General features: G+C 43.4%; 5 protein-coding genes across 8 annotated transcripts; all 5 read left to right on the top strand.

Annotated features, from left to right (window-relative positions):
- Positions 1-417: 417 nt before the first annotated feature.
- On the top strand, positions 418-4,151 carry ypel3 (yippee-like 3). The gene is made up of 5 exons (XM_052049194.1): positions 418-767; positions 1,868-1,986; positions 2,262-2,305; positions 2,714-2,822; positions 2,926-4,151. The coding sequence occupies exons 2-5, from the start codon at positions 1,870-1,872 to the stop codon at positions 3,013-3,015; spliced, it is 360 nt and encodes a 119-aa protein (XP_051905154.1). The 5' UTR covers positions 418-767; positions 1,868-1,869; the 3' UTR covers positions 3,016-4,151.
- An 891-nt stretch (positions 4,152-5,042) lies between these two features.
- atp6v0ca (ATPase H+ transporting V0 subunit ca) lies at positions 5,043-8,271 on the top strand. Its single transcript, XM_052049193.1, has 3 exons — positions 5,043-5,272; positions 6,682-6,865; positions 7,165-8,271. Exons 1-3 carry the CDS (start codon positions 5,197-5,199, stop codon positions 7,367-7,369), a joined length of 465 nt encoding a protein of 154 aa, XP_051905153.1. The 5' UTR covers positions 5,043-5,196; the 3' UTR covers positions 7,370-8,271.
- A 223-nt stretch (positions 8,272-8,494) lies between these two features.
- Positions 8,495-12,305, top strand: spsb3a (splA/ryanodine receptor domain and SOCS box containing 3a). 3 transcript variants are annotated; one of them, XM_052049173.1, is made up of 7 exons: positions 8,503-8,920; positions 9,390-9,594; positions 9,673-9,847; positions 9,931-10,118; positions 10,211-10,313; positions 10,422-10,547; positions 10,993-12,305. In XM_052049173.1, the coding sequence occupies exons 2-7, from the start codon at positions 9,469-9,471 to the stop codon at positions 11,382-11,384; spliced, it is 1,110 nt and encodes a 369-aa protein (XP_051905133.1). In that variant the 5' UTR covers positions 8,503-8,920; positions 9,390-9,468; the 3' UTR covers positions 11,385-12,305. The 3 variants fall into 3 exon arrangements, with proteins under 3 accessions (XP_051905132.1, XP_051905133.1, XP_051905134.1); XM_052049174.1 differs by lacking the exon at positions 8,503-8,920 and adding an exon at positions 8,927-9,251; XM_052049172.1 differs by lacking the exon at positions 9,390-9,594 and having other exon boundaries at positions 8,495-8,920.
- A 734-nt stretch (positions 12,306-13,039) lies between these two features.
- Positions 13,040-14,752, top strand: mrps34 (mitochondrial ribosomal protein S34). 2 transcript variants are annotated; one of them, XM_052049184.1, is made up of 4 exons: positions 13,040-13,173; positions 13,341-13,676; positions 13,797-13,839; positions 14,335-14,752. In XM_052049184.1, exons 2-4 carry the CDS (start codon positions 13,359-13,361, stop codon positions 14,631-14,633), a joined length of 660 nt encoding a protein of 219 aa, XP_051905144.1. In that variant the 5' UTR covers positions 13,040-13,173; positions 13,341-13,358; the 3' UTR covers positions 14,634-14,752. The 2 variants fall into 2 exon arrangements, with proteins under 2 accessions (XP_051905144.1, XP_051905145.1); XM_052049185.1 differs by having other exon boundaries at positions 13,075-13,173; positions 13,326-13,676.
- A 578-nt stretch (positions 14,753-15,330) lies between these two features.
- Positions 15,331-17,092, top strand: nme3 (NME/NM23 nucleoside diphosphate kinase 3). The gene is made up of 5 exons (XM_052049192.1): positions 15,331-15,491; positions 15,869-15,999; positions 16,077-16,178; positions 16,385-16,497; positions 16,620-17,092. The coding sequence occupies exons 1-5, from the start codon at positions 15,446-15,448 to the stop codon at positions 16,732-16,734; spliced, it is 507 nt and encodes a 168-aa protein (XP_051905152.1). The 5' UTR covers positions 15,331-15,445; the 3' UTR covers positions 16,735-17,092.
- The last annotated feature ends 86 nt before the right edge of the window (positions 17,093-17,178 follow it).

Genomic DNA, 17,178 nt, shown 5'->3' with positions numbered 1-17,178 from the left:
AAATGGGGTGACCTTTGCCTTGGTGTTAACTTGAACTCAAAATTTACATTTGGCTCGGCATTTATCCGAGTTGGGTTTGTCGAACAGATGCATAACACAACTAGGATCGATTTCTCGTTTTACGGCAAAATTACATCTTGTGTGGAACTCGTAGTCGTGAATAGGGTCTAACATTATACAATAATTTAACGTTTCAAAGGAAGAAAATGAGAAAATATAGTATAGTTAATTCCTGTAAAGTGGACCCGAATCCCCAAAACAAAAGCAGGAAATGATAAACCAATGCTTGGGGAGGGAACAGTACGAACGAGCTCACGTGATGTCCAATCTGATTGGTTGACCCACATTCTTAGGGTTATTCCGAAGCTCCTATTGGTCCAAATCTTTTGTTTTGCCCTCCCATGTGCTTCAGACTCCCTCGCCAAGTGTGTTTTCATAAACAAACCACATTTTTCATCTGCCCGTGGTGCAATTAGTCACGAACCTGACAATTTGCCAACTCTGTCGAAAATAGCTCTTTTATTCATTTTTTAATAACAACAAATATTCTTTGGAAACGATTACATTTTACAAAGGAACGCGGCAACGCATGTCATAAACAGAAGCTCTCTGTATTTTCTTTATTGTCCGAGACGTCAACGCGTGCTCGACTGCTGCGGTGAGCCCAACTAGCGCTTGGTACCGTTTTAGTTTGTTGTGTTTTTTTTTCTGCTGACAGTAACATCGGTCCACCGTCGGTAGGCAGAGAAGAGTCCTGATATCGGGAGGTAAGTGGCTAAACGCGGGAAGAAGCTGCAGTGCGCTTTTTGAGCTGCTGCAATGTTGTGACAGTGCCGAGCTAGCCAACATGCTAACTTAAATCAGCCTCGGTCCGAGCGGGTTGATCGATCCGATCAGGTTACTGTACGGTGTTTTCGTGCATAATTTTTAAATTTGAGCAATGCTTTCTTACCAAGTCGAGTGGGGGCTGGTTGATTTTGAAAACTGTTTTCTATGTTGAAGGAGGATGCCACGATAGACATGTCCGAGCATAACTCCTGCTTGGGGGGGCTTGAGAATTGGCCATGATGTACGTGCTCAAGCTGAGCCAGTTTAAAATTTCCATGTATTTGTAAAACAAAACCAGGTTACTATTAATTGCTTTTCTCAACCTTTGTTGAGAATACACACATTTTACTTTCAGAAAAATTTCATGTCATAGCACCAAATCAAAAAAATGCAAAAAGGAAAAAAAAGGTAAATACACGGGGACCTAATGCAAAACCATTAAATTGTTCTGCCTGTCAGCATATCACTGACATGGATCGATGAACACAGATATTTTGTCAACATTCATCATTTTGAAAACAAAAGGGGAAAAAACTAACATTCAACAAAAAAGAGCAGTCCAGTTGCCTCAATTCAATCTTTGAGATGACCACCTGGAAAACGAGGAGTCTACACAGACTGGATGTCAATTAAAAATGACTTGGGCAGTTATACTATTTGGCTAATAACATTTTTTATATTTAACAAATCTAGTCATTTCCCCCGCCACACCTGATAGTCTCTCACAAGCACACTAATGCAGCGTTCCCGATCTTTATCGAGCCAAGCCGCAAATATGAATTAGAAAACTCTTTTGAAGAATAATGAAGTGGAATTGTATAATAAGGATAAGGAAAATATCAGGATATAATTATCAAATTTCCTGCAGCATACTAGTGTGCTATGAGACCCCGGTTGGAAGTCTTTGGTTTTCTACAATAAAATATTCCCTTCTCTTACGTCATCATTACATGCTATGCTACCGACTTCCCCATTGTTACAGGGATGTTTTTCAGAACTGCATGAGCGAGAATAACGTGTGACCCCTTTCCTTCCTCAGATATGGTCAAGCTGACAAAAGCCAAGACGTTCCAGGCTTACCTGGACTCCTGCCACCGCCGCTACAGCTGTGTGCACTGCCGCGCCCATCTGGCCAACCATGATGATCTTATCTCGAAGGTTAGCTGCCAGCCTTTTGTTGTATTTATCATTTCACGTGGCTTGCGTATTTTCATGCTCAACTAAGCGCGCTGCGGCACTATTCTTTAAATTGTAAATTCAGTTTTTTTTTTCCCTGCACGACTCTCATATATTTAAGATGTGCAAGGACTATAGTTTGACTATTTATTGTCCTTTTTTTTTTTTTAAGACAAAAACTTAAGGATCTAGTTAGGTTCCAAAATTGCCTTGAAATATTTTCCTGATCTTTGATTTTCCTCCTTTGTGTTGCCTAGTCTTTCCAAGGAAGTCAAGGCAGGGCTTACCTCTTCAACTCTGTGTGAGTATTTTCATTTCCGTTTTACTTTTTGATGACTGATCAAAAGTGTTCTCATTAGACTAATTCCATAGTCCCCCTCACCTCCTCAGTATTATTATTTTTGAATTAGTCAATGTCAATTCATAGCTTCAACAGTCTTCCAGTATCAAACATGTTGACCCAAATTTGATAGAGCGCAGATAATTTGAATTATTCTTGAATGGATCCTGAAGTTGGGTGTTAGCCATGCAGTTAGTAGGTCAGTAATACACTGGCTGACGGTACAACGTTAGCACTGGAAATGACTGTCTATCTTGTTTAAATATTAATTTGTTGCGCCCCGAATAATGTTTTGGTTCTGTGCTACCCTAGCGTGACTGCATTGTTTCAACAAACGCAGACATCTGACTTCTGTTTGATGATTTCCAGGGTGAACATCGGCTGCGGTCCTGCAGAGGAAAGGCTGCTGCTCACGGGTCTTCACGCGGTGGCTGATATCTACTGTGAAAACTGTCACACCACCCTGGGCTGGAAATATGTAAGTGTCTCGACACATGCGCGCAGAGTGGTCAGAATCGTACCTTAGAATTTATCCCTACTTGATGCTGCCGGTCCTAACAACTGACGTCTCCTCTTCCCAGGAACAAGCCTTTGAACTGAGTCAGAAGTACAAGGAAGGGAAGTACATCATCGAGCTGTCTCATATGATAAAAGACAATGGCTGGGACTGAGCGGGAAATCTTCATTGTTCTCCATGACTTTATTTTTCCTTTTTTCCCCCAAAAGTTGCATCCCCTCATCCTGGCGGGGTTCCAGTGTAGCTTCCTCAATCCCGCATTCGAGCCATCGCCGTTGCCACACTTTCACTCTCTATGGCTTTGCCACGAATAGCATGTGATGCCTTATCTTCCTCCGTTCTTTGTGTGTTTTCCAGCAGCCACAGCAAGGTTTCTGATAATGCAATCCCAAATGCTAGCTGCGCTCGGGGCAGGTGTGAATGACTGTCGGGTTTGCGTGTGGAATAACTCGAGCACGTGTGTGGTCATTGGATTTTTAGGCGTGTGTTTGAGTGATGAACCTCTTATCAGTGATTAATGAGCAAGACTCAGTCGGTAGGGTTGAGGCCGGTGCAAGTCAAAACAATAGTGACCTTGCATTCTTTATTTTTGGGATTTTTTTTCTCCCTTCCTATGTTTACAATGCCGATCTTAATATATCTGGCCAAGACACAGATTATACAAGTGAATTGATGAAGCAGTGGAGCCCTTTTTTCGAACAATTATAGTTTCTGTTTTTATAAAGATCACTTCAGAGTTTGTCAGTTATAGAAGTTGTTGAATTAGTAATGGTCCCATGCCCATACGCATTTCCCGCAGGTCATTTTAAAACCGAACTCTCTTCGACTTGTAGGGATGTGAGAGTGTGTGCGGACATGTGTCCTCGGTCATTCAGCTCTGTGGGGAACTTGGCATGACAAAGAGCACATATTTAGCTAAGTGTGGGTGTGTCAATAGTAGAACTGGCTCTCTGGTAGGTGTCAGATGCTTGAATTTGATCATTGGATTTTGAGTCTAAAAAGTGTCCTCACAGGGGCTGAATTTCAAGTTGGCGTTTGCAGTGTATACCTGGAGTTTTACCTGCACAATTAGGAAATCCACTACTTGCTGACATTCTAGAATGAGCCTCTACGTGTTTGTTTGCGGTGTAACAATGAGAGGCCCTCTGCAGCTCCATTTACTCAATCGTGTTTGAGCAATGTGTGATTAGAATTATATAGCATATTTATGGTGATTTTTATTGTCTGCTTCTTTTCATTAAAGTATCATTTTAATCTGATCTTTCATTAAAATGAAAATACTGTACAGTCCACGTGTAATGCGTTGCAATTTGTCATAGCTTTGAGCATGTATGGAATAGATGATGCACTGTTTATTATGTACTGGACTCAGGAGGGGCACAACGATAAGGAAATGTAAACAGTCTAGTACACGACTACAAAACACCTAATAGGGGGTTAGTCACGGTTTAATTTGGCTGGCACATTTGACCCCACGGGAGGATGGCTGACTCAAACGCCACACCAAAAGGCCAAATTGCTGACTAGAACACAGAACCTTCTCTGTGAATCAACTCCAGGCTGCCAAAGTGGAAAACCTGCTTCTGCTGAGTTGAAAACAAAATACTGTAGCATGTTAATAGAGCTCTAGTTTGCAGAAAGCCAAGTTGTGTAACGAAATGTGGAGAAACAACAGTATTATAATTAAGCACATTCTTCTTACTTAAGTAAACACTATTAGAAATGAAGTACGGTATTTAAATATTTTCCTCTGAAGGATTTGCTACTGAGAGGTTGGGCATAATTTAGTCAAGATATTCCTAACATTTGGGAGTTTTATGAAGACGATTTATTTTGTTTCGCTATAATGTGCATTTATAGTTTTTGTGATCCCCTAACAAAATATTGTAGCAAAAAAGTAATATGTAAAACAAATGTACACTGGTGACCGAACTGCAGGTAATGCACTTGCAGCAGAATATACCACTACATAAAACACGGTTCATTCAACTGACAACAGTTAATGTCGTTCATTGAGCTGCTATAAATATTAGCAATCCATTCAAATGACTTAAAAATTGTATTATCCATGATGGTTTACAGGGCGTCGAATGTTCCCATTAAAATAGTACATCTCCGTAATTATGGCGCCAAGCACCCCCCGAATCCATACAAATGGGTCCTTCCGAGTCGGTTGGTCACGTGACTTTTTCCGTTTCGCCATTTTCCCCTTCTGCACCGGTTCTGCACTTCGCTGTGCCCTGTAGCAACACACGTCCGAGGTTGACAGTGGGATCGAGGTAAACGCGAAGAAAACCTTCTCCCGTCGCTTCTTGGGCCCGTAAATACTGCGAGAATGTCATCCGAGGAGAGCCCCGAGTACTCGCCTTTCTTCGCTGTGATGGGAGCCTCTGCGGCCATGGTCTTCAGTGGTAACTATAGCTCCTGCTTCATTTGACATTTGATGTTTGTCAGCTTTGCCTTTCGTGCAGCCCGAATCAGTGACACCCCCCTCAAAAAAAATATCGGCCACGTGTTTAGTTAAGTGCGGTCGAATTGAGTAAGAAGTGGTCGCGGTTCGTAATCTAGCCGGCAATTTGTGCTATGAGGCGAGGGGGGAGGGGGCGGTTTGTTACCACCCGGCCTTCGTCGAATAAGCCAGCGACCACCAAGTGTTGCTAGCTTGGTTGTCAGCGGATGAAACGACACCTAATCAACCAATCAATCGGTTGGTACTCTGCAATTTTGAGGCTATAGAGTGAAGTCATGAAATCCTATTCTGATTATCACTTGTGAATGAAATCGCACGCATTCGGGTAGAGGCTGTTTGAGGCCTGCTATCAGTGAAGGAGAAAACCATACATTCATCCACTCACTCATTCATTCGCTCGGGCCTCTTGCTTGACATCCATTGGGTGAGGAACATATGGTACACCCAGGGCGTTTCCTCCAACTTTTTGGAAAGGCGGAGGACACTACCTTTATGTCCAGTCGGATTTTAGATTAACATTTGAGCCCAGGGGGGGGGGGGGGACGTGAAAGTCATTGTAGTTGGGATTTAACTCGGAAGGGCTTTACTAACTGAACCCATCCAGCCATGCATTCTCTGCTCTGCTTATCCTCATTAAAATTGCAGGTGTTCTCGAGCCAATCCTATCTGACTTTGGGCAATAGGTAGGATACAGCCTGGATGAGTCACTTGTAGGCCTGAAATCCTCCAGTACCATATTAAATTGCTTTGAGAATTTATGGCAAGCTCACTGTACTTTTGGCATCCAATCAAAACACAACTCTGAACAAATCAAAAACCAGCCCTGGTTTGTCCGTTGAAGTCCCACCTTTTAAGGTGTTTCACAAGTAGGCTTACAATACAGTTTGAAATCAGTTTCATTTGGGTACAGGAGTTATCATTTGCCTAATATGTTCATTTAATGACTAGCTGGATGCAGAAGTGACGTCTTCTTCTTTTCCAGCCACGAAAAGAACTAAAACTACACAGCAGGGATGCTCCATGATGCACTCATAGCAGATGGCTCATCATTTACCAGTCCTGTGATGTTCATCAAAAACATCACTCTTATTTTGGTTGTTGTCAGTCCAGAGAAATGAGAACAAATGTTATTCAATGCACAGTAATTAACAAGTATTCAAAATTTCCTACTGCTGCAGCAAGTGATAAGAGTTGTTGGGGGGCGGGGGGGGGGGGGGGGGGGGGTTCATTTGCTTCCGGTGTGTCTGAGCTATACTTTAATAAAATGAGACCTCGTGATCACAATGTGTTGCATTGTGAACATTTAAAAAAAAGACTGTTTCAACAATTAGCCACATGTTTCTCCTTTAGCTCTAGGCGCAGCGTATGGAACTGCAAAGAGCGGCACGGGCATCGCTGCCATGTCTGTGATGAGACCAGAGCTCATCATGAAGTCCATCATTCCTGTGGTCATGGCGGGTATCATCGCCATCTACGGGCTGGTGGTGGCAGTGCTGATAGCAAACAACATCTCGGAGAGGGTCACGCTCTACAAGTAAGACTCATCACATACATAGTGCTGACTGTACATGGGCTGTGGTTAAATTCCTGAGATGCTTTTGCTGGCACTGCTTGGCTCTTTACTGTTGAATGTATGATAGTAGTGCAGTCTGGAGTCATCGCCGTTCGCTGGGCCATGTCATCGAGGATAGCAGAGAAAACGCAATCAATTGCAACCCCTTGTCGCACTGACATTTTTTTGCTCTCCTTCAACAAATAGAATGGAGCAGATACTATCTCGGTTTGGACCTTTTGCTCCATGTTTTCACCCTTCGTGTCTGTTTCCTTCAACAGAAGCTTCCTTCATCTAGGCGCTGGTCTGAGTGTGGGCCTGAGCGGTCTGGCGGCCGGCTTCGCCATCGGCATCGTCGGTGACGCCGGCGTGAGAGGCACGGCCCAGCAGCCCCGCCTTTTCGTGGGCATGATCTTGATCCTGATTTTCGCCGAGGTGCTGGGGCTTTATGGCCTGATTGTGGCCCTTATCCTATCTACAAAATAAGCGTCCGCACCAGCGCCATTTCATTCATTCCACATCGAAGCAGCGAGAACAAATAGATTTTCACCAACTTCCATGACACCAAGAGGGCCTGACAGGATGGGATGGCAAGCTGAGGCGTGTTGCCGCTGGACCTGACCTGGCAGTTTCTGTCATCAATAGTTGTGATCTGTCCAAAGTGTATTTTCCAAGCCATCCGGTTGTGTCAGGTGTGGTGTACAGAGGGCATGAAGATGTGTTGGTTGTTGTGGGATGATATGTGGACAGTCTGCCTGATGTGTCGTCTGATCTTATCCTGTACAGTGGTCATCCCTTGTAAATGTAGTTATCAGTCTGTGCTGTGTTGAGTATCAACGTAACCCCCCCCCCCCCAACCCCACCCTACTATAATTTCTGCTTTTGTCACTCTCATCCGACACTACAGCGGGATTGTGCACATCAGTATTTTCTTTTGTTTTAATGTTCTTTTTGGGGACCATTTTTTTGAATTACAGCAGTGAAGAGCTGTCTATCTTTTTTTGTTGCTATTTATGGAACGCTATGGAGACTTAATGAAACTGTCTAAATGGAGTACTGTTTATGAAATTCCCTATATACATTAAAATATATAAATTATCTGTGTATAGTTAGAGTAACTGCACTCTCGGTAATTGTTCTCAGTGCTTGAAAATTCCTCTGGATGTAGTGTGATTTATTAATGGAGGATGTCCACATGTTAATATGAAGTTGGAAGTGTGTGTGATCTGATTGCATCATGTGTGCAAGTACATTTCTGTTTACTATGCGATCTTGGAACACTATTCTTGTCAACCTGTAGTGTTGCTGTCTTGATTTTGTTTGTTTTAAGGTCACTGTTCAACTGTGCTACAGTCAGATTTCCAAATAAAACTCATCCTCCTCCTGAACATTGTGATCAAGCTCATTCTTTAAAAATCGAATCGAATCAAAACGTGGCCTGTTTCAAATGATTTTTAGAAAGACCAAATTCATCCCCAAATTATTTTCCATTTACTTGGTTTGCTTCCGATGAAAACTACCAACTAAGTCGTTCTTGTAGTACGTTACAGGAAGTGTAGATGAAGAAACCGGGTTGAGCAACTTGTTTTGCTAAATTGTGACATTGACTTTAGAGCAAGATCAACATTCATAGTGTCATACGGTCGATACTTTACTATAATCACACTGATTTCCCCAAACATTCTTTACACTTCAGGTCAATTATATTGCTATTATTTTTGTAATACATTTTATGTTGCTTTCTTTTTAAAAACAGTTTATGACGACATCATTCTATAAAAACATGTAATAGCTTCCATATAAATAACGAACAGCTCCATTTATTGTGATTTCTAACATTTCAATCGAAAACTTCCGGCAAAGGAAGGCGCGAAGTGGTGCCTGAGCTCCATATCCGCTTGCATGTTATTGTTTACGATCGCACTTGACGAAAACTGGGTCAGGCAAAAAAATAGAAAGCATACAGTCACACATTCCTTCGTCGTCTCTGGATATGCGCCTGTGATGAAGATTCTCTGTTTCGGTGACAACAGGCAGGTAACGTTGATGCTAGAATGCTACGAGCAGCCAACCAAAGCTAACTAGCTTGAATGTATCTTTGCATTTTCATGCGGGCAACTTACAACACGTTCGCTGCTAATTAAGTCTGCGTTCATCAAATTCGCCTACAACAAAAATAACAGTATTTAAATGTCTCAATTTAACATCGTCGTCTCATTTTTAACTAAGATAATATATCTCATTGAAACCGTTGCTAATAGGCGATAGCTGGTCACTTGGTTCGATGACTCAAAATCCACCCCCCCTCAAAAAAAAAATCATGTCAAATCATCATTGTTAGGTGGACGACGTTGCGATCATCCAAAAGGTGAACATTTCTGTTCATAAATAGTTTTGAAGCTAACCTAAATTTGCGTGGGCACTCACGTACATGCAGGCTACAAATAAAAGATGTGTTTCCTTCCACTTAGTTCATCATTAAAAATCATTTGCGCTCTTGCGGCAGCTGGACAGATGTTGTTTGACACCTTCGCATCTCGATTCAACGCGACCGCCAAGTGAGAGTCAAGATCCTCGTTGCTGCCATGTCCAGGCGAGGCAGGAACAGCCGCGCTTGGCGTTACGTTTGGGGCGGAATACGCCGAGATGCTGATGCAAGAGCGCTTGTCTTGGCGTCGGAAAGTGACGGATGGGGCTATGAGCGCCTGGAGGTTAGCACTTATCTGTAATTGCGATGCCCAAGACATTGATCATCTCTCAATTCCTGTCTCTTCCCTTTCACTCTCAAGTACAGCGATTCGGATTCTGAGGCCGATTACTCGGCGGCGATGGTCCCTCCGGTGGCCAGCGCTGTGCCCGTGACCGGAGAGTCTTACTGCGGCTGCGACTACCAGGCGGAGACCATCCATCACCGGCAAGGTTTTTACCAAGTCAAAGACTGTCTCTGTGGAGAAGATGATCAAGGTCAGATATGCCGCAGATTAAGATGCATTGGTTATTGTATCCCAGTGGATTTTTAAAATCGTGGCTGTTTTTGACCGTTTTAGATTTTGACTGGGTTTGGGACGCCGGCAGCCGATCAACAGCCACGTTACTGAGCTGCGACAATCGCGAAGTCAACTTTCACTCCGAGTACAGCTGCGGCACGGCTGCCATCCGCGGTTGCAAGGAGCTGGCGGAAGGGCAACACTTTTGGGAAATTAAGATGACGTCTCCCGTTTACGGAACAGACATGGTATGCGCACAGTTTGGAATAATAAAAAAAAACAATTTTGTTGTTATGAAGCTGAAGTGGATTTTTTTTCTCTCTCTCTTAACTTTGCTCAGATGGTTGGAATCGGTACTTCTGACGTCAACCTTGACCGATACAGACATTCGTTCTGCAGCCTGTTGGGAAAAGATGTAGACAGCTGGGGTCTGTCTTACACCGGTACAAGCATGTTGATGAAGCCCCTTTTTGTTTTTAGACATGAATATACATGCCATCAATAGTTCTTAATACAGGTGCAGATGTCTGACGCCGTGTTCTTTCGGACAGGCTTGTTGCATCATAAAGGAGACAAGATGAACTTTTCGTCTCGCTTCGGCCAGGGCTCCATCATTGGGGTTCATCTGGACACGTGGCATGGCACACTTACGTTCTTCAAGAATCGCAAGTGCATCGGTACGTTCAAAAGAACGGAGTGGAATAGTTTTCCCAGCCATCGTTATTGGGAATGCCCAAAGTAGTTGTGACAAAATAAAAAATAAATAACCCCCCCACTAATTCTAAGGGGACACATACCTAACCATTGCATAAAAATTGGATTATCACACATAGAAAGTTATTTTGAACTTGAATAACTGCCTCTAAAAGTGTCTTTACACATTGGTGGCCACTAGAGGGTGCTCGAGAGACTGCTTGTTACCCGGATGATTGTTTCGCATTTAGCACAAGCGAGTGAAGGGTGTGGTGCTTCCTCACACGTTAGAATGAACATGATTCAAAGTGCTAAGCCTCGACTGTGACTGACTGTATGAATTTGGGGTACATGGCCAGCATCGGCATGCCGCCCATCGTAACCCAAGAATTACATGAATGGTGACTCGCGTCTCTGTTGCCCCACTAGGCGTCGCTGCCACAGATCTCCAGAACAAAAGGTTTTACCCCATGGCGTGCTCCACGGCTGCCAAAAGCAGTATGAAGGTGATCCGATCCTGCTCCGCGCCCACCTCCCTTTTGTACCTGTGCTGCGTTCGCCTTCGCCAGCTCCGGCCAGACTGTACGGACACCCTGGATGTTCTGCCCCTGCCGCCGGGGCTTCGCCACCTCTTGCACAACAAACTGGGTTGGCTGCTCAATCTCCACGGCGGCGCCGCGGACGAAAGCGCAGACATCCCCGAACCTTCCCCGCGCTTGGCCCTCCCTCCCTCGGCCGGCCCGTCGTCCTGGGAGAGCGACTCGGAGGGCTGCGCGTCCGACCTCGAGGCCTGCCAGCGAAAGAGGTGCCGCTGGACTTGACATTCCGCGCTTAACGCAGACAGATGCCGGCCTCAAAACTTTCCCTTCGAGTGTGTTACAGTATTGAAGAAAATGATCGGAGACGAGCGTCTCCTCTTGGCACGAGAACGCCTTGATTCCCCATCCTTCACACGCTATCCAATGCAGGACTACAAAACAAGACGACGTCAACTGTAGATCTCTCTTGCCGTTCCTGAACAGTGGATTTGTTTTTAATACGAGGACGTACTGCCAAGCGCAACACTGAAGTCTCAAACATGGCTATGATTTGGGTGTTTTTCTGCAAACGTGGGTTGCTTGAATTGAGCCATGTATTGTAGCGCTTATTCTTTCTTGCCATGTATGCAAATAGCGCATAATCTTAAATTAAATGCAATCGCTTAATGAAAAATAATCACCAACATTGCCCTCTGTAATTTGGTTAGATTATTTGTCAGAAAAAAAAATGAGTGGACGACTTTGGATGGCACTTCATGAAAATGTTCCAAAAGAAGGACCAACGGCGCTGGTTCTAAGTGTTACGTTCAGCCTTTATTTACTGTGACATCACTCTTTCAATATTTTTTGTTATGTACACAGTCGTCACCTTTTTAAGATTTAGAAGAAAGTCGTTTTTAATAAAACACCTAATAGCTATAACATTTAAACCCGGAAAGTCTGTGCGGGACCTGGGAGGCCGGTTCCACACACAAAGCACGTGCGAGGCCAGACGAGTTTTCTTGGAGGTGTGCTCATTACAGAACGCTCAAAGGTGTTTCTCCTCAATTGGAAAACACTGCGTTAGTCAACAAATTTGGCTTGTTCAGAGAATCAATTCTACTCCGATTCACTCCACATCTTTGTCCTCACGAGCACCTATTTTCATGCCTCACAACCATCGTGATGACTTACGTTACAATAGAAGTATTCTGTCCTTTCTGGGGGGGAAAAAATGAATTGTTACGGTGTGGCTATTTCCAGTGTTAGCTCAGCGACAATTTCCTCCTGCAGATCTGTTAGTGTAGTTGCTTTTATGTTTGTGGTCTTTGACACTATTTGTCTTTTATTGATGCGTCTATGCACTTACCGTTGTGTCATTTGATACAAAAGGAAGTAAAAAATTTCACCTTACTATTAACCGATTATTTGAAGGCCTTTTGCTTGCTTTTTTTCAGCAAAATGATTTTCAGATGAAATTAAATTGAATGCCGAATATGCACAAACACGTTTTCTTTTGTGAACAACAATAACCTTCTGCAGTTTGGCGGCTCAGCACGTGTCGTGGACTGGCATTATGAACACACATTATTGTTCCACGTTACTCATTGAGATCTGAAAATATGGCATGGCTGTTGATGGATAATTTATCCACCGTTATGGAAGTGAGAAAATAACTTTTTGGAATTAAATGCTTTGAGCATGTTAATATTAAAAACACTCGGGAAGTAACAAACTTCCTTGGACCAAGTTTTAAACCTACATGTATACCTCCCCAAAAAATTAAAATATCGTCCAAAGTCTCTCTATATAGGAGTTTGCATTTTTACATTGAACTGCCGAATGACGGTAACTTTTCTACGATGTTTTGTGGTAAACGAAAAAACCCGCAAAACCACAAGTATCCAGAGGTGGGCAGCACCGCGCAGCATTGCAGTTGTCAGCTACGCCGGAATGCGAAGAAGAAGTATAGGAAAAAATGTTCGCGCAAAGGATTCGCACGGAGCACTTTCTTGACGGACTAACACTCCGGAAGTCGCGTGTTATGTTTGCGGAGGTCAATTGAAAATTTATAATCGATCACAACCTTCAGGTAATTTGTTTTAACAGCGTTCGTATTTTAATAAAAGCCCATCGCGGCTTCATTACCAACCAACGACTTTAGATGGGGACTGCTGTGCGAGGGTTATTTTTTAACAGAACGAGTAATAGACTTGTGCAGGTAACAGCTTCTACTGATGTCAGGCATCTCCTCCACAGGTCTTCCCACAAGGAGTCATGGTGAAGAAAAAGCGTCTTCGTCTCATAGCAGAGATGGCTCGGAAGATCCGCGCCTACCGGGAGCTGAAGAACCGACCGCGGGACTCGCAGAAGTACGCCCTCGATTACGACACCATGAAGCGGCCTCTCACCGGGAAGATGCTGCCCGTGCTGGCTTGGACTGATGTCCGCCGCGAGAGTCGCCTGTTCTCTCTGATGGCCGGCATGCGGATGTTCGGAGTGGGACGCTTGTTCACTCGCAAGTCGTGGCTGGAGGACCACACGGAGCCCAGTTACTGGCAGATCACCAAAGTAAAGGTGGACTACACAGCTGAGGTAAGAACAGTTTCATTTAGTCTTGTGAGGAATGGCAGTGATGGATGACCTCAACATGATCAGAAGTGCTGACTTCAATTTACAACCTCAACTATTTGTTCAAACTCATTTTTTATGCAGGACATGGATCATGGAAAAGCATGGGGCATCCTCACCTTCAAAGGTAAATAAACCAGAGTATCGTAAATTCAAACTATGCCCAGAAAACATTTGTCAGTTACAATTCGGTACTTTCATTTCTTGTACATCAGTGGTTCTCTTTTTTTGGGCATCTTTTCAAGATGCAAAGTCTGTAAAATATATGTGGATAAAATGAAACCAGAACTGAGAAAGGCAGTTCTGTTTTTTATTCTCATGTCATTGGAGTAGAAGAAATGTAATTTAACATTTCACCTTTTGCCAATCACTTCACAAATGCATGGCAGAAATCTAAAGATAAATGAATCAGTTCTTGACTTTTTTCTTTTTTTTGTATGTGAAAAAATCCTCTGTTGTAGGGTAAAATATTAATATTGTAGAAATAGTCAAATGATAAATTAATATAATTAATTAAAAATAATTATATTACTTATATATTTTTTTAAATAATTTTCAGATTAATCTGAATTTTGTCACCAGTCTCAAAATAAATAAATAATTAGATGTATGCATCTGGCAGGTAAAGCGGAGAAAGAGGTCAAAGAAGTGGACAAAGTGATGTACCACGACTGGCGCCTTGTTCCCAAGCACATCGAGCAACAATTCAAAGACTTTGTGCCCCTTCCTGACCCGCCTGTGCGATACGTCCCTTACCCTCCGCTGCTACGTGCCATGAAGCTGGCGCAACACAAGCAAACAGAAGGCACCATCCTAACAGAGGAGCCTCTTCTGCCTTTAGAAAGGGAAGTTGTGCTCACCAAAGACTATTTCCGGAGTCAAGACCAAGGGAAGATGGTGAAACAGGAGACGGCTGTGTGATGTCCAGAATTGTGACGCTCGAGCACAAGAACCATATGGCGCTTCTATCATTTGGGAGGGACCGGTTTCATGTGTTGTAATTACTTGTGATATATATCATTAAAATTCAATTGAATGTACTCTGGATTGGTTGTTTTTTTTTTACTCTCACCGCTCTTGAAATAGACCAATTCCAGTTGTTCAACTGAGTAATTAATGCAAATTATATGGTGCAACGAGGACTTGAAAGGAAGTCCACCCCCCACAATGTCTTTGCCATATGTTATTTGCATCACCACTCGTGTGTAAACATCGTATTCGGATCAATATTGCGTTTGTGGAATATGAGTTACAGCCATAAACCACAATCGCATCTTTCAATGTAAACAAGATGCAGCGCAATACTGAGAGCATGTGATTTTATACAAAAAAAGTGTTGTGTGTTGAATATGAGTAAGAATAGATGTAATTCTGGAATAACGCCGGAAAATAACTGCGGAAAAAGTCAAAATAGCCGAAACTTGTTTTACCACGTTGTACACGTTAGAACCAATACACTAAGGTCCCGGAAGATAGTGAAAATATTTTGTCGAGTTAGGGGACTTATCATGTAGGACAGAAAGATAGGTATAATTGCACCATCAATTTAATATAAATACATTTTCATTTGGCATATTACGTACGTAAATAATCGACAAAGTCGAAGAAAGAGTCGGAAAGCGATTATTTAGCTTCAAGGATTCTGAACACACGTCCACCAGTCGGCTAAGAAAACGAAGCGCGTGCTGAACTCTGATCTTGCTCCCCCACAGCGAACATCCTCCGCAGCCACTATGATATGCTTCTTTCTCTCTTTGTTTTCGCAGGTCTTCCAGTCAGGTCAGTGTTGTATCCGTTTCGATCTTGCAATTCATAATTCTTGTTTACGGCTGGTCAGGACAGCAATGCTAGTTTGGCTAGCTAGTGGTGAAGTTGTTGGAAGTCGCGTGGGATTGTGGGATGTGGTGGCCAATTTGGAGCTAGAGCCGTTTCTATGGTAAATGTAAACAAGACTTTGTTGTCGCTGCGTGGCGCTGCAGGGTGTGAGTAGATACAGGGAAGGCGTGTTGACTGTAGCGGTTGTGTGGTGTGTAGTGGTCATTTCCATGTTACGTCATTAATTTGACATATATTAACCCTTCAGGTGATGACCGGATCAAAATCACACCTTCATTTGCAAATTTGATTTCATAGTTCTGTTTTTTTTTCTTCTCCAGGCTGGACAGGTGTGAATGAGCGCACCTTTATCGCTATCAAACCAGACGCCGTGCAGCGGAAACTGGTGGGCGAAATTGTGCAGCGTTTCGAGAGGAAAGGCTTCAAACTGGTGGCGCTCAAACTTGTGCAGGTATAAGAGTAGAACACCACCTACAGTGCCTCCTTACTTATTATTCTTCACACCAGGTGTTTGTGTGTGTGCCCCAGGCATCAGAGGATCTTCTGATGGACCACTATTGGGATTTGAGGAACAAGCCTTTCTTCAGTGGACTAATTCACTACATGAGGTCTGGGCCAGTGGTTGCCATGGTGAGTTGATCTTGTGTTAGAATTGTACCAGTATTACAATAAGTTCTTGGCTCCTTGTTGTTTTTTTCACTTCATTCAAGTGGCAGTGCATCTGAAGCTCACTCCTGACTGACATTTTTGCTTGCAACCCAAATTAATTCCACTTGCCGTGGACAAAACGTAACACACGTAACACTCCTTGCCTACACGTCCATGTGTTGATTTAGGTGTGGCAGGGTCTCAATGTGGTCAAGACAGCACGCACGATGTTGGGCGAGACCAACCCGGCTGAGTCGCTCCCTGGGACTATTCGCGGAGACTACTGCGTGGATGTGGAAAGGTAAGAACGACCGACGCTCGATTTACATGGGGCTAATAAAAAGAACTAAATCATGAGGAATAACCCCAGTCAAGCCAAATGATTATTCAGTGTGGTGATGTCATGTACGTGCGTGCTGGCAGGAACGTGATCCATGGCAGCGACTCGGTTCCAAGCGCCCAGAAGGAAATCTCCCTGTGGTTCAAGCATCATGAGCTCCAGCTGTGGGAGCGCAACAGCACGCCCTGGATCTACTGAGCACCTCCACCAGGCTTCTGCATTTGAGCGTTGCCATCGGACCTTGGCGTCAGTCACTTGATCAGATGTGGGAGGAGGTATACTTGGGGCTTTTTTTTTTTACCAAAACATGTATTTTTATACTTGACTTACAATTTTGCGGGGCAAAAGACTTGAGGTACAACTTCAATTGAACACCAGCATTGTTATCAAAAGTAAAATGCTCCAAGAAATCTCTCACACGTGCTATAATGTTGAATTAGAAAAAAAAAAAGCCCGTCTACAATTCTGTTTAAACAATTGAATTGCCCTTTCCTTCAAAGTTTTGCTGTGAGAACCGTTACCTAATTAAGAATAAATATAAAGACGTAAGCACTGAGTTTGCCTGAGTCATACATAGTTTGACAGTCTGATTTTGCAGTCTGTGGCCCGCCAGATAAGTCAGAAAAGCAAAAGTGAGAAATT

This window comes from Hippocampus zosterae, chromosome 17, assembly GCF_025434085.1.
Source record: "Hippocampus zosterae strain Florida chromosome 17, ASM2543408v3, whole genome shotgun sequence".
Lineage (NCBI taxonomy): Eukaryota > Metazoa > Chordata > Actinopteri > Syngnathiformes > Syngnathidae > Hippocampus > Hippocampus zosterae.
Note: the sequence above shows the minus strand (reverse complement) of the source record. Positions and strands in the feature narration are given on the sequence as shown.